Source organism: Crocodylus porosus, unplaced genomic scaffold (genome assembly GCF_001723895.1).
Source record: "Crocodylus porosus isolate Cpor-Errol unplaced genomic scaffold, CroPor_comp1, whole genome shotgun sequence".
Taxonomy (NCBI): domain Eukaryota; kingdom Metazoa; phylum Chordata; order Crocodylia; family Crocodylidae; genus Crocodylus; species Crocodylus porosus.
The window spans coordinates 150,196,452-150,212,179 of record NW_017728906.1 but is presented as its reverse complement, the minus strand read 5'-3'; the positions used below and the strand labels follow the sequence as shown (position 1 = coordinate 150,212,179).

General features: G+C 41.0%; 1 protein-coding gene across 7 annotated transcripts in view; it reads left to right on the top strand.

Annotated features, from left to right (window-relative positions):
- Positions 1 to 14,909, top strand: part of ZC3H13 (zinc finger CCCH-type containing 13) — a 68,202-nt gene extending 53,293 nt beyond the window's left edge. For 6 of the 7 annotated variants that reach the window (XM_019529912.1, XM_019529908.1, XM_019529909.1 and 3 more), the window contains 5 exons: positions 2,434 to 2,943; positions 7,263 to 7,409; positions 8,505 to 8,705; positions 13,611 to 13,774; positions 14,412 to 14,909. In XM_019529912.1, coding sequence (XP_019385457.1) covers positions 2,434 to 2,943; positions 7,263 to 7,409; positions 8,505 to 8,705; positions 13,611 to 13,774; positions 14,412 to 14,582 — 1,193 coding nt within the window. In that variant the 3' untranslated portion in view covers positions 14,583 to 14,909. The remainder of the gene's footprint in view (positions 1 to 2,433; positions 2,944 to 7,262; positions 7,410 to 8,504; positions 8,706 to 13,610; positions 13,775 to 14,411) is intronic. The other variant, XM_019529907.1, reaches the window with a different exon arrangement.
- The last annotated feature ends 819 nt before the right edge of the window (positions 14,910 to 15,728 follow it).

Genomic DNA, 15,728 nt, shown 5'->3' with positions numbered 1-15,728 from the left:
AGATTTTCAATACAGACAATTGTCTTTATAGCAGCGCCAGCCTGATATCGGATCGATGTAATCAGTGCACCTCTAATCTTTTTATGGCATGATAATTAATTTGCACACATAGCAATTATTAGATGGTCTAAATTAATTGTGCAATTATAACTAGGGCTGTGCAAGGGGATCTGGAGAAGCTTCGGACGCTTTGGGGTCCAAAGCAGCATATCCAGGTCAAAGCGCTGTCTTGTTAGGCTTCCTGAAGCGGTTCAGAGCCACCTTGGAGATCCGGCTATAGGGTATAATGGGGAAACAATAAAATATCTATAACTTTGTTTTTTGTCCAATTTGGATGAAATTTTCAGGGGTGGTAGATTCTGCAGAGAGCATGAAGCCTGCCAAGTTTCAAGAAGATCAGTGCAGGGGTTTGGGAGAAACTGCACCCCAAATTCCTGAAAGCAAAACTCGTGTCATGTCTAGGTGTTACAACATAGGGGGATGAAAACTGCAGGGCTGGTATGCTCTTGCTGAGGCCACAAAGCCTGCCAAGTTTCAAGAAAATCAGTGCAGGGGTTTGGGGGAAACTGCACCTCAAGCTGCAGACAAGCAAAACTCATGCCATGGGTAACACTGTGTGTGTTAAGGCACGGCAGGTTGACAGCTGCAGAGATGGTGGCCCCTGCTGTGGCCATGACCCCTGCCAGCTGTCGAGGAGATTGGTGCAAGGGGGTTCTGGGGCCCTGCACCCCCAGCTGCTGACAGGCAAAACTCATGCCACAAGTGCTTGTGGGACTGTCTCCACCTTGGGGCATGGGAGACACTACTGCAGGCCTGGCTGCTAAGCTACTGTGTTACGGGTTACCAATCAATCATGATTCACTCAGGGACCAGCTCAATACATAGGACTTAGCTAATGTAGCCAGTTAATTGCCATCAATTAGCACCTACAAAACCAGACCAAGGAAAGGAAAGAATGAATACAGACAATCAACTGCCCCAAGACAGACACAGTCAGTCCCACAAGCACCCATGTTACAAGTTTTGTTCATCAGCAGCTAGGGGTGCAGGGCCCCAGAACCACCCTGCACCGATCTCCTCGACAGCTGGCAGGCTTTGTGGCCTCAGCAGTGGCTACCATCCCTGCAGCTGTCACCCCGCTGTGCCTTAACACACACAGTGTTACCCATGTCACAAGTTTTGCTTGTCTGCAGCTTGAGGTGCAGTTCCCCCCAAACCCCTGCACCAATCTCCTTGAAACTTGGCAGGCTTTGTGGCCTCAGTAAGAGCTACCACCCCTGCAGTTTTGACACGCCCCCCCCCGCCATGGTGTTAACACATAGATGTGACAGGAGTTCAGCTTTCATGAATTTGGGGTACAGTTCCCCCCAAACCCCTGCACCGATCTTCTAGAAACTTGGCAGGTTTCATGCTCTTAGCAGAGGCTACCATCCCTGCAAGTTTCATCTAAATCGGACAAAAATCAAAGAGGATATAGATACTTAATTGATTCCCCCATTATGGCTGGATCTCCAAAGCGGCTTTGAAGCCACTTCAGCTGGATCGAGGCAGAAGCCCGGTCCAGAGCTCCGGATTGGATTGCTGCCATCCGAAGCGGCTGGATCGGATTGCTGCCGACTCGCACAGGCCTACAATTAACCAGGTAATTATGTAGTACATGTAATGTGTAGAGGGGGCCTAAATTTAGTGAAAGTTACCCAGAAGTTTGTGGCAGAGACAAAAAAAAGAGATGCGGTCCCCATCTCAAAAAAAACAAAAAAACAAAAATAACCCAACAACAACAAAAATCCTTTTAATTCCAAATCAATACTTAGATTGCCTCTGACAAGATTTCTGATACCAACATTCAGGAGAAAAATCCAGATAAGATTTTTTTTTTTTCTCTATATTAGGGTTCTTCTGCTTTCACTATTTTCAATGTGTTTTTTTTCCATTTAGGTTACATTTTTTTCACAACACCAGACTTCAAACTTCTCCTGATAGTTTTATGATAACAGTTCAGTCTGTGAAAAGCAAATGGTATAAAAAGCATCTTTTTCTTGGATAGCAAATGATGATAATACAAGCTTTACTGCATTTTAACATGGCAGATTTTTAAAAGTGATTGCATAGTTTTTTCCCTCTTGTTTAAAGAGGCAAAACATGAAAATGTTTCTAGCTTCTAAGGTAGTATTGTAGCTACTGAAAAATGTTTGGTCTGTAGAATAAGACTTGCCAAGATTGAAACTGAAGATGATCAGATACATATAAGTGATTTTTAGAAAGGCATTTTAAGATTGTGTTTAATCTTAACATGTAATATTCAGACAGCTTCAAAGATCAATTTTGATATCACAGGCTTTACAAGGTTGGATTTTCCCTACTTTGGTGCAGCTAAATGTATACAGCATTTACTTGCTCTAATTTTGCATCTTTTTAAAATATTTTATTCAGATCGTCAAGATTCAAGAAGTCACAGTTCAAGAAGAAGTTCTCCCGAATCAGATCGGCAGGTCCATTCTAGATCTGGGTCCTTTGATAGCAGGGAGAGGCTTCAGGATCGAGATCGCCATGAGCATGATCGTGAACGAGAAAGAGAAAGGAGAGATGGAAGGCAGAGAGAATGGGACAGAGATGTAGATAAAGATTGGCCACGGAACAGGGACCGTGATAGAATCAGGGAGCGTGAAAGAGAGAGGGAAAAAAGGAGAGAGATGGAGAGAGAGCGTGAGAGGCAGCTTCCTGATACTACAGAAAGAGACAGAGACAGAACTCTTGACATTTCATCTCAAAAAGAGTCAACAAAACACAGTGAACCCAAACTGGACAGAGATCATGAAAAGGAGTTTGATGGGGCTTGCCGGGACACTGCAACTTCAGAGAAGGAAAGGACAGAAAAAGACTTGGGGACTTTACAAGGATTTGAAGATGGAAATGAGGCTGAAAAAGGAGAGAGTGTAGAAGGTGAGATATTTTGGAAAGAAACTAGATTGTCAGTTTTACTCCTTCCCCTTTTAACATAACACTGAGTTACATTATATTAGAAAAATTTTCACCTTAAAGGTCACTCTTTGATATGCATATTGACTCCAACTTTTTCACTGTGAAAATAGATACCATACAAGAGAGTTCCTATAAGCATCTGTTTTAGCTTATGCTTCACTAATTGCATGCTTCTAAAGACAAATAAGCATAAATGAAAGGAGGTATAATTTGCTTGGGCACCACACTTCCGAACAGTCAGTTATTTAAAGAACAGAAATCTTCTTTTCCTCATCATCCTTGTACATTATTGGCCTTTTTCTTAGTGTGGCACTGAGTGTATTGATGAAGACAGTCAAAATGGAGAACTGTAGAAGAAAAGGCATTTTAAGTGTGGAAGCAGATGATCTTTCCTTTAAGTAACTTTTGCTTATTGTCCTACATCTTTTTTTTAAGTTGCTTTATTAAAAATAGCATTTGTTGATATTTGGGAGACCCAGTTGCCACAGAACTGATGGTCATATTTTATAGAATGAAGATTTCTGTAGTTCTTGACAGTAGCCTTGTGCAGGTATAACTTATTCCAGCAAAGTCAACTTATTCAATTTGCTAGCTTTTTCTGGCACCAAAAAAAAAGAGGTTTTGATTTAAAAAAAAAAAAAAAAGAAGAAGAAAGAAATGCAGGGGGTGGGGGCTGACAACTGAGGGAGACTTGAGTTGCTTGAGTGTTGCAGATGTTAAGATACACAGCAAAAGGCAACACCATAGGGAGATCCTCAAGTAGCTCCATGCACATTAATTCTGGAATCAGTATAGATGTATTAGCACAGCAGTTCCCAACCTCGAGTCGTGACCCAAATGAAAGTTGGCGGGGGCAATGCTGGCTGTGCCGCACACAAAGAATGAGCTGCGCCATGTGCCGGGAGCTCCCCTGCTGTCACCACACTCTGCTCCCTGCAGCGGGACACAGCAAAAAAAGGTTGGGAACCACTGTATCAGCACAACACACTGTCTTGGCTACAAGGTTCAGCCTAAGCACAGTATTGTGTTAATTCAGTTATACTGCTTTTGGGTCTCAAGCTAGGGTGCATGGACCTATATCCGTTGTATGGCTTTGTGGTGCAGCCTTGGTTTGTGTAGAGCAGGGGTTGTCAACCAGAGGTACGCACACCCCTGGCAGTACTTAGGAAGGCCCCAGGGGGTGCCTGGTGGCAGCACTAAGAAGTGGGGGCACTTCCAGCTTTGCCTCTGCTGCTTTTGATTTCGCTATGGGGGATTCACCCCCCCACACACACACACTCCTCGGCTGCCGGGGGCTCCCTGCTTCTCAACCAGCTGCCGGGGGTACACTAACCAAAAAAGGTTTGAAAGCCCCTAGTGTAAAGGGATGCAGGGTGATGGTGGTAGACCAGTTGTGTATATGTTGTATCTGTTAACTGTTCACAGATTAGTTCCTTGGAATACTACATAATTAAGAAACTTCTGGTAGGTCATCAGTGAAATGGTTATGCTTGTCCATACAAATACAGGTATTGGAAAAGAGAAAGACAGGTGAATGTGGGAAACCTTAGACCTCCATGTCCATTATTCATAGGAGTGGCAGGTTTTTAAGGATTAGAAGAGGCTGTTAGATCTGTGAACAGAAGAATCTGAACGCAGTATTCTGGGAAGGTCTTTTGGGAAAGCTTAGACAGGGTGATGAAAGGCTTCCATTATATCAAAGAGGGGACATTAGCTGGATATGCCTTGGATGTTAGAAATGTTCTCAAGCCTAGCTCTCAAGGAGACTGCTTGCAAAGTGATTTGATATGAATTCTCATTAAGTATTCTCTGGTAGATCTTGTGTTGCATTCTGAAATGCTCTAAAACTGCATTTGGGAGTTATATAAAACTAGCACTCTTAAAAATGAGGCTATCACTAAGTGTCTATATAAAACTTAATATTTATGTCCTTAATTGTATGGCCTTTTTTAGCAGACTAAAATGCTGCTGTTAAATATTTAAAACTTTAATTAAAATATGTTTTGGTAGGTAGTAAATTGCACATGTATCCATATTTAAAGTATGGTCTTCTCTGCTTATGTACATAGGTGTGGGAAAATCTGGTGACTTGGTTATGTAAAATAATGAATATTAAATCAAGACCTAGTACAAAACGTAGAGCAGACCCCAATATCGCCCTTTGGAGAGAACAGAAAACTGTCTTATGACAATTTTCAAATCTGATGATGTTGGTGCAACACCAGCTATTTTTTTAGGCCAGTGACTAACATATATCTAATGTAAAATGTGTGAAGATTTAATTACTTAATTATGATGATGTGTTGAACCTTTAATGTGTTTGTTTCAAGAGCAGGCTTTAATAATGCCAAAGATGCTGTATTCCCTGGAAAGCACTGACAGGTGTTCTGAGTAGTTAATTTACACTCATACGCTCATGTCTTTCACTTAGTTTTCCTCGTTGATTTCTAGATTTTTTTTTTAAGCAAATTGTATCAAGTGCCAGCAGACTGTAACCTTGATGCAGCTCTGCACAGAGAATTTCACTTCTGGCGGTGGAGGCAAAAGTATTTCTGCTCCATTCTGGAAGGAAAAAGGTAGCTATAAATTCTAGCTGGTGTCATCTGAGCAGTGTTGGGAGATACCACCTTTTGCACATGCCTCTTCTTTGTGGTGGACTCTGGGTTGCAAGCAGTCTGTGCTTGATACCCTTTTTGTTTTGGATAGGCATTCAATTTTGAGGGGGGAAAGTGTAGTCCTACCTTTTTTTTTTTTTCTCAATTGTAATATGACAGTAGCTGTGTTGTAGTTGAGTAATGTTATTTCTCTTATTGTAAGGATCAAACGTCAGGCATTTATTCTAAGTACATAGGTCACAAATTAGTAAACACAACAGAAACTAAGGAAGTTTTGTGTAACTTTATTCAAGCCCCGCACAAAGGATTTTGGAGGTTCAAGTGAAGGTCTATGTGGAATTAAGCTACTTTAGCTTGCACTGGTCTTGTTTTTCTTGCTACTATTCTCTTTTTTTTCCAGACCCAAGAAGCCAAATTCTAGTCTTAGATTCCTGGGTTGAAACGGCTCTGAAAAGAGAATATGGACCTTGATGTGTAACATGAAACTAGACTCTTACGTTAACCTTTAGGCAGGGCAGAGTTGTATCTTACAGACTGGTAAATTTTGTGTTGCGTAACCTTTCGTGAGCAACAGCTGTCTTCCGCAGATGCTATGAAAGGACTTGCAGAGGGGACAGGTGTTCAAATAGAAAGAGTGATTTAAATATAAAAGATAAGGAAGAGGGGAGTAAAGGAGAGAGGACACTGCTGAAAGTGGTAAGGTGGTAAATAAAACAGTAAAACCATTGGGACTTAGGGGTTATAAAAGGTAATGGGATAAAAATTGATAGTCTGTTTAGACCAGGGTGCTCAGCTTTCAGCCCACGGACCATATGTGGCCCATGGGGCTCCCCACATATTGGGAAATTTAACTGCAGGGGAACAGTGGCCAAACCCCAAGCCCCATGCAGCAGCTTGGGGTCAGGTCGCGCTCCTTCCCCGCAGCTGAATGAGGCCAAGCTACTTTCCCTTCCCCCCACCCCCTGTGGCACCAGGTCAAACCCTCTTTCCCCCATCTGTGGGAGTGGGTCAAGCCCCCTTCTCCTTCATGGGGCTGCACCATGCTACCTTTCTCCACAGGGCTGGGTCATGATTCCCTCCACCCCCCCCAGCCAGGTTGGAGCTGCTGCCTCCATGTGGCTGGATGAGGCCTTGCCACAACAGCTTCATGCCAGATAGGGAGCCCCAACTAGATCTGGCCCATGGATGGCCTGGGGAATGCCCTAAGTAATGCCCATCTGGCCTGCCTGCCAAAAAAGGTTGAGCACCACTGATTTAGACCATACACACAATCCAGTCTGTGAATGATTTCTTGTTCTGCAATTTCATGTTGTATAGGAGTGAGATGGTTTGTTGCTGGAGAGATGTCTGCATGTTGCCTAGCCACCAAAGCACATGCCTTATGAATTTGACCTCGTACATGCATGTTGCGTAATTTTTTTTTCAAGAAGTTGATTCAAGCAAATGAAATTCCACCTTTCATTTGCCACAAGATGGGTAAGAAAAAGTGTTTTATCCAGTTGCAGGATTTAAGGCATATTCTTGTGCTGTGAGTGCATTTCCACTCTCCCCTAATCATCCCAAAGGAAAGTGTATTTACTTGCCTGAGCCTGTATTTACTTCAGTTTTTTGCAGTGTTTAAAAATCAAGAAAAATCAGTTTAAGGCTGAATTTTTGTCTTTCTAGAAGAAGATGAAACCAAGATAGATGACGTGCAGTCACTGGTATCTGGTGCTGGAGAATACGAACCAATCAGTGATGATGAACTGGATGAAATCCTGGCAGGGGATGCTGAAAAGAGGGAGGATCAACAGGAGGATGAGAAGATGCCTGGTAAAATATAGCAAAACTTTTTTCATTGCGGTGGAATGTAAATATCTTTCTCTTTGGAACAGTGCTTTGTACATTGATGCTACTGTAAAAATGTCAAGTTGAAACGAGGCATAAAAGCTGTTCTGACTACACAATAGAATTCATACACTTACTAACATAATTCTTGATTGGTTTTGTAATGATCAGTAAAACCAAAAAAGTATCATGTGTTTCCCGAATAGTGTCGGGGACCTATATTTTGAAGCGTACTTAGTTTTTGTTCCATAGGTGCTAAAAGAGCAGGCTGCACCTTTTTTATAAATCATTGTTTCATTTACCGCATTCATTAGTTAATATTGATTGGAACTGGGTTTATTTTAAAGGAATGGAAACTTCAGAAATGCTGCGCAGGTTCCTAGATTCATCTAATTTTATGAATGGAATGCTTATCAACCTAGTATGACAAGCCTTTTCTACTTCCAGGATCTGATGAGGAATATCTTGCATTTAAAAGCTTCTCTAACTTTATTCCAACTACACAGTTGATCCAATACAATATATCACTCTAAGAAATCCTTGCCTCACATCTTTTCTACTTCTTCTTCTAAGTCCTATGTGGGTTCATCAACCTTATTCATGTTGGCTGTAACATACCTTATACATCAGACAAACCACAGCATTAGTGCTCTTCAGTAAGAAGTAGAAGACAGCTGGTCTCTTGAACCTGCACCAGGGACAGAGCAGAGTAGCAGCTTAAGTTAATGTGGCCACCAACTAATTAAATCTTATTAATTCATATTGGTTATACCAGGTTCTTAGTTTTAAGAGGGTATGTAAGCCATGGTAAGTTTGTTTTTTATACCTTTGAAGGTTTGTTTCCAGATCAGCAGAATCAAAGAGGTTTCACACACAGTAATATTAAAAATAGAAACTGGCTTTTCTTTTAAATGCATACAAATTTGATTGGAACCTCCCGATTCAGTTTTTCATTGGTCTGAATGCTCTAAAATGTCAGAATCCACCTCTGGAAAGGGTTTCAGATGAATGTAACCAGCTGTATGTCTAATAAGGGCTGATGATGCGAGAGCTCAGTTTTCTGTTTGAATGTCTTTACAGATCCTGTGGATGTAATAGATGTGGATTGGTCAAGTCTTATGCCAAAGCAGCTGAAAGAACCACGGGAGCCTGGCGCTGCACTCTTAAAATTCACACCAGGTGCTGTGATGTTGAGAGTTGGCATTTCAAAACGATTGGCAGGCCCTGAACTCTTCACCAAAATTAAAGAAACCTGCCAGAGAGTGTTAGAAAAACCTAAAGGTAATTGTTTTGAGGAATAAAACGTCTAATTAGGATTGGTAAGATGTCTGAAAATAACAAACAATTTGCTCTTCTACATAATACCCTCATTAAAGATTGACCTTAAGAGGAACAAAATGTGAACAGGTGAAACAGCTTTTGTTTACCCACATACCCACACAAACCCTTTCCCCTGAAAATTAGCTCTCCAAAATTGGGATGTGTATCTTGCAAGAGGAAACTGATTTCCACACTGGAATGGCGTCCTGCAGATGTGGTCCTCCTTCCTCATGCAAGAGGGACAGAGGCCGCTCATCAGCCTCACTCACCTGCTCACTGCTACCCCACAGCTGGAGTTTTAACCTTCTCACATTTGGGAAGGGGTCAGGGTGCAGCACTTCTCCTGAAAAGGATGCAGTGCAGGCATGGCACCTAAGTGCAGTTTGCTATAGTGTGGGTTCTGTAAAGTAGACTGGGCTCTGCTTATTTTTCCTCTAATCTATCAGAAGGAAATGAGCTGCTTAGCACAACCTGTAAGAATGTCTATGACATCACATTTAAGGCAGAAGGCAGGGTAGATTTGCACTTTATAAGCTAAATCAGAGATATATAGCATAGGCTTTTGCCAGCCTGAGTTTATTTGTGTGCCTTGGGCTTACAAAAGTTTATGCTGTACATTTCTGATTTAGTTAGAATGTAAAATGCAAATCTACTTTACCTCCTCCTTGACTTCAGTCTAACACAGCTAATTGCCTCTGTCTCTGAAATGTAAGACCACATATATGGTTATATCTTTCTTTTAATATTTGAAGATGAGAAAATTGTGAGTGCAAATAAAACAGAGAATATTAGGGATAACATTTTTCTGAATTCTTTATTCTTCTGCAATTTCGAAACCATTTATAAAAAAAAAAAAGAATGAGTTTGGATTCTTCACAGTGTAAATCGATGTGCTTCTGCCTTGTTAACTTAGCTTTCTCAGAAAACTTGCTGTCAGACAGTAGAGAAGAATAGGAAAAGGAATTTGTTCCTTCCAGTCCCATTAATCTCTGAGAATGTCATTGCTTACATGAGTCATATACCCATATTAATCATGGGCTGTTTCCATTGCTTCTGCTTTTTAGCCAAGGAAATTCAATGCAAAAACTTTTAATACAACATTAAGAGTATACCTTGAGAAGCACCCTCCATTCACTTGTCATTGGCAGATAGCAGTTTTTATTTTATTGTGTGGGTTAGGAGTTCTTTAAAGGGAAAAAAAAGTTTTCAGCTCACATGCTTGTGAACATGGGTTTTTTTTAATGCAACTTGATAATATAGGGCATCTTTTTGACTTTGCAAACAGTCTGAAATGGTAAGGAGAGTGGACAAACCTGAATGTGTTTGGTTTGGGCTTTTTATCAGTGCTCCTGTTAAATAGTTAATCTGGATTTTGAGTGACTCTTTACCACAAAAGTTGGAATGTAGAATGATCCCATAAACTAATGTAGAATGAGGCCTGAAATAGTATGCTCTGACTTCCTCTGGGGCTAGGGAGTTGGCCAGAGAATTAATGTTAGTAGGAATAAGATCCTCCAGCACTGCACCCGTTATTCTGTGGGTACAGTCCTACTCCATACAGCCTTATAGAACAAGGGGGAGGCATTTGCCCCATGAGGCATTGACTGTCTCCTTTAATTTCAATAGGCTGCAGACCAGTCATTCTCAACAAGAGTGCTGCAGTGTTAGCACTGTTAGGCATGCAAACAGGATTCACAAGATAAACCCAGAGATTTCAAATAGGAATCCATAGCGTTAAAATCATTGTGACCTGTTGTGGTCTTTCCAAGTTCTTTGCAACAGAAGAATTGCTCTGTTATTTTTCCACAATCAAAAAACAAATGAAAGCTACGAGGTAGCATTTTCTGAGGGCTTCCTTCAGTCTAGCAAGGTTTCAGAACCACTGATGCAGACACTCTTTATATAGATAGGTAGTAAGTTTAAAACGAACAAAAGGAAGTTTCTTCACACAGCATGCAAGTGTGGCTCTTGTTGCCACTAGGGGCACAGACAAGTGCAGCTCCCCTCTAATGAGAAAACTTTGTAGGAAGTGTTCTGAGTTACAACAGTCCCCTGGACCAAACAGAAGTTCACTATTGGTTCCGGGGGGGTGGGGAATCCAGCTGCTGCCAGTTTCTTCTACCAACAGCCCCTCCTCCCTGCCAGCCTGTCCTGTTTTCAGAATGGGAGGGCAGAATTAGAGCAGGGGGAGCTCATTCTAGGGGTTCCCCAGCCAGCACTAGAGGGCAGGGTGTGTGAATCAGAGCCCCCGTACCTTGCTCCACTACACCCACCCCACCCTCCAGCAGGGGCTGACCTCTCCCCCCATGACCAAATTCCCTCTGCTCCCTTCCCCCACTCCCATCCTGAAACCAGCTGAAGGCTGGGAGGCGGTGCAGACACAATTTGCAAAAGATGCTGTGTTTTGAAACATCTTTATCTGATCCCTCATGCAATGAGGGTTTAGCTTTTTGCCCAATCAACCATTTTTGAAGCAAGCTGCACCAGTGTTTGGTCGTAGCTATGGACTGCTTTCCGTGGCAAAAATTGTCACTTCTGTCTGCACCCAAGATGTTGTGGAAGCTGACAGTTTAGCCAGATTCAAAGAGAGATTGGACAGATTTTTGGAGGAAAAGGGTATCGGTAGCTATTGAGCATGCAGCCCCTGAATCAGAACTTCCTAGAACTTAAATGCTGGAGGCTGCCAGTGAGAGGAACAGTAAAAAATCCCCTGGTCATACCTAGTTTACTCTTCCTTTTAGCATCCACACTCTGCCCCTGTGTGACACAGGATACTGGGCAAGGTGCACCTATGTTCTGACTCAATAAATGATAGATCTTATGCTCTTTATACCCTGTGCTTCAAACTTTCAAGAAACTTAAGCCTGGCATGCAGCTGCTCTGTGTAAGATTCCTGTTTTGGCCAGTGCCTGCCTAAATGAAGATCCCATTGTAGCAGTCATTCAGCCATTATACATATATTCTAGGTTGAGGCATAAATTTTTAATTGACTAAAAAGTAATTGGAAATGAGTTAGGTATACCTGTGAGTTGGTATTGCAATGGGGATGTAATATTTTTTACTTCTCAACTTCTGCATGCTAATATTTGTAAGTGCTGATTGCTGCCTTCACTTAGTTATTACATTTCATTATAAACTCCCCCAAGAAAAAGATGCTTGCTCTCTTGCTTCTGTTGTTCTGTTATTTTCTGTGTTGATATGCAGAACACAGAAAATAAGTTTGCTTTTGACAGTCATACTAGTATTTGTTTTCTGTAGAACAAAACTCTGTAGCATGTGATGAATTGAAATATATAGATGTTTCATCCGCCTCTACTGTTTACTGCCATTTCCTCATAGGAACCAAGCACTCAGCTGCAAAACATGCTTAGCATCTGGCACCTTGGCAGACTCCACAGGCTGTTAGTGTTAGCTTTTGAACTTGCTTTTTGTCTCTGCCACTCCCTTGGGTTGCTGACTGGCCATCTGGGTTGTCTTGGCAACATCTATACTATTTTCTTTGACCCCTCCTTGATACTGAGTAATCTTTCACTTTTCTTTCACCTTGTCTGAAAAATGGCCTTGTCAGCTTGGTTAAAAGATCACTCTTGAAGTGAATTAAGTGTCTCCCGTATGTAGTCTCGGTGCATTAGTCTCCACTTTGACTTACTCTATTTATTTTGGGTCTTTTGGTTGTACAGTACCAGGATTGAGCAAAATACAGGCTTGATACAGCCCTCTGGGGGCACCTGTCAGTTGAATGGATCCAGCCCACAGCTGTCCCTCAGCACTTTGCATGGGGCCAACACTGCCCAAGGCAGCCTGAGCTGTGCCCCTGCCTAAACCTGCTGGCCCTGGCCCAGCCAGCATGCACAGCTTCCCAGTGGGGCTGCTCCTGGCGCAGCTTAGCTTCCCCTGCCCTCCAGCAGTTCCTCCTCCTCTGTACATGCTGTCTGGGCCGAGGTAGGCAGGTGGAGTTGGGTGGAAGGTAACTGGAAGCTGGAGCTGGAGCCTCATGCGCTACAGCGGGAGCTGCCTGGCTCTGGCCTGCAAAAGACCAGGGGAATATTGAGAGTCTGGATCCTTGCTTCTCAGGGTCCCTTTTGAAAAGCAGTGGCCATATAGCGGACGCATTTGTTTTGTGGCTACCGTGCTGTAGCTGACTGCAACTAGTTGTATTGACAGACCTTTGTTTCCATTTTGAGTAGCATTCATAGCTGTTATTTTGGGCTATGTAGGAGGAATGTGCTGGTTAGAATGTCTGTTTCCTAACTTGTCCTCCACCCCTGACTACCCTTGTCCTTCCATCTGCATTGCCTTTCTGCAGTGGCAGGGAAGTGGCAACCACACATACAGGGAGAGGAAGAGTATTCTGTCTTTGTATTTTGCCTCTGAGTAACCAGATGTAGCCGAATTTCCCATTTTTGTCACATAGACACAACCTATGTTGCCTGTTTCTGTTTTGTTAAATTAACAGTGATTGGAGAGTATTACTTCTACACACCCACTTACCTAACGATAAACGGTTTGGTCTTCCATTCCAGACTTGTGTCCAAGTATTTAGTCCTCAGTTATGACCACCATCCTAGCGTTTCCTTCCAGTGCTGAAGAACAAAACACACTCATTCCTATACTGCCTTCTCTGTGACCAAGAGTTATCCTCGTCAGTTTCCTCCAATACCAAGTTTGATATATAGGGCTTGTTTTGGGGCAGAGCCTTTGAAATGGCATATCGGTTTTAAAAGGCTAATGAGAGAATCTCCAAATCTGGTGCAGGACAGTTCTTAACTTTAATTCTTTGGGGAGGCAATGCATGTATTTCATGACTTGCAAAGTATTTTGGATGTGCTGATCTCTGCAATTGTTTGTTTGTTTTATTTTTTGTAGATACGGAAAATCTTTTTGAACATGAACTGGGTGCCTTGAATATGGCTGCACTAGTACGGAAAGAAGAAAGAGCAGGTCTTCTTAGTAACCTTGGTCCTTGCTGTAAAGCACTGTGCTTTAGAAGAGATTCTGCAATTCGCAGGCAGCTTGTGAAGAATGAAAAGGCAAGTGCACTGTTTACACAGAATATTTAAAACATGGCAACATATATTCTTTACTTCAAAATATTTCTGCAGTTAGATCAAGCTGTTTTCTGATACAGCATTTGCTGTTGCCAGTCTATTCATTTACATTCACTCTACCTTCTAAATAATTGAGACTAGACTTCCATTAAGAGATTGTTTGTTTTTTATTTTACTGGAGCCTAAGATTAATTTAAATTTGTGACCAGGCCACTAATGGTAGGTTTGATTTAAATTCTGGGAGCACATTTACACAGATTAGAAATTGTATAATTAAAATCATTTTTAAAAAATGTAATTTTAAGGATGGTTAACTGAATGATCTTTGATGTTTTAGGATTCTATGATCTTTTGCACAAATAGTTTTTTAAAGTATCATTTTCAAGCCTAACGAAGTTTACTAAACATTTGTTCCTGTAAACTTTTTTGAGCTGTTGCACCAAGCTTAGGCTTCCTTGTGTGCTAATATAGCAAAGTTACTACAAGAATTAGTGTTAGAAGGAACCATGTTTAAGAATGTGTACTTATACTTCTTAATTTATTGAGGATATTTGAGTTTTAGCATCTCAGTCTACTTGTCAGAAGCAACTAATTTTTAATTCTTTTTTAATCCAAGCAGGGTACAACAAAGCAAACCTACACAAATCCTCCAGTGATGGACAGTGACTTGTTAAGGTTGAGTCTACGGTTATTTAAACGCAAGACTGTGTGCCAAGGTCCAGGGCAAGAAAAAACAGAAGAGAGTAAACTTCCACAACCAAATATCCAGCAGGAAGTATGTGCGTCTTAAGCCTGTGACCACAGTGGCATTCTCTCTAATTGATCTCCCACCAGTAATTCTGCTCTTGATATTGGGAACCTTTTGGTTTAGGAAGAAGCTGTAAAAGATGGAGGAAAAGACTCTTCTTACACATTCTTACGTGTCTGGGAATAAATAATTAGCAGTAAAAGTACAAAGACCTCTGTTTGTAGTTCACTGCAACTTTTATATCATTTGAAATCTTACACTGTAACATAAATCAATTTTATGGTGCAACAAGTGTAATAATGTGATGATGTCTGGTTTTAGCAGTCTATTACATTGCCTGATATTAAACTAAAGAAAACTGTTTTTGTATCTTCCCTGTATTCTGAAAAATATTTGTTCATGGACCATTAATTTATATAATGTTATAAATATACTGATTTCACTTGAAAATTATCAACATCAACTCTGAAATGTTGCTAGCCAACTCTGTAAAATGTCAGCGCAAAGTAGTTTTAGAATCCTTTCTTAGTACACAGGCATCCAGCTCTATTACAAAAAAACAATGCTTTTTACAACATAACTCTTAGCATGCTTTTTAGAGAATCATTTTTTTAAAGAACATGAATATCTTTGTCTGCTTGTAAATATAAATCCCATATGCCTGTATCGGATGCATCTTGCATTAGGAGCTTTACCACTTTGGTTCTGTTTGTTAAGTTTAACTGTGGCCTATGCAAAACTTTATGCCTCTTTTACTTGAGCACTTTTTGAAGAAACTTAGTGGCTAGTATTATTTTCATTTTTCCCATGTATTTGATAGTGAATTACACACTCTAAATTTTTTTTATATTTAATGACATCTCAGTAGTTTAAACTAAGCAAGAGTTAACAAACCTATTCTATCTAGGCTTTTAAAATGCTCAGACTTATTTTATAGGTACAATAAGACTGGCTTTAAGCTGAAAGTATTAGATCATAGCTTCCAATTACGTTAAAGCCTGGTTTAATCTCCTTCCCCAAAATGCATAAAAATGTTTGATTGTTGAAAACAGCCTTGTCTAAGACTGTAGTATACAAAATAGATTTGCTGTGTTTTGTTATTTAATTACAGTGAACTTTCTTGAACCATTTTCCCTACAAAACAGTCAAGTTCCATATACACACTTAATTTAGGAGAATATTTTCAGA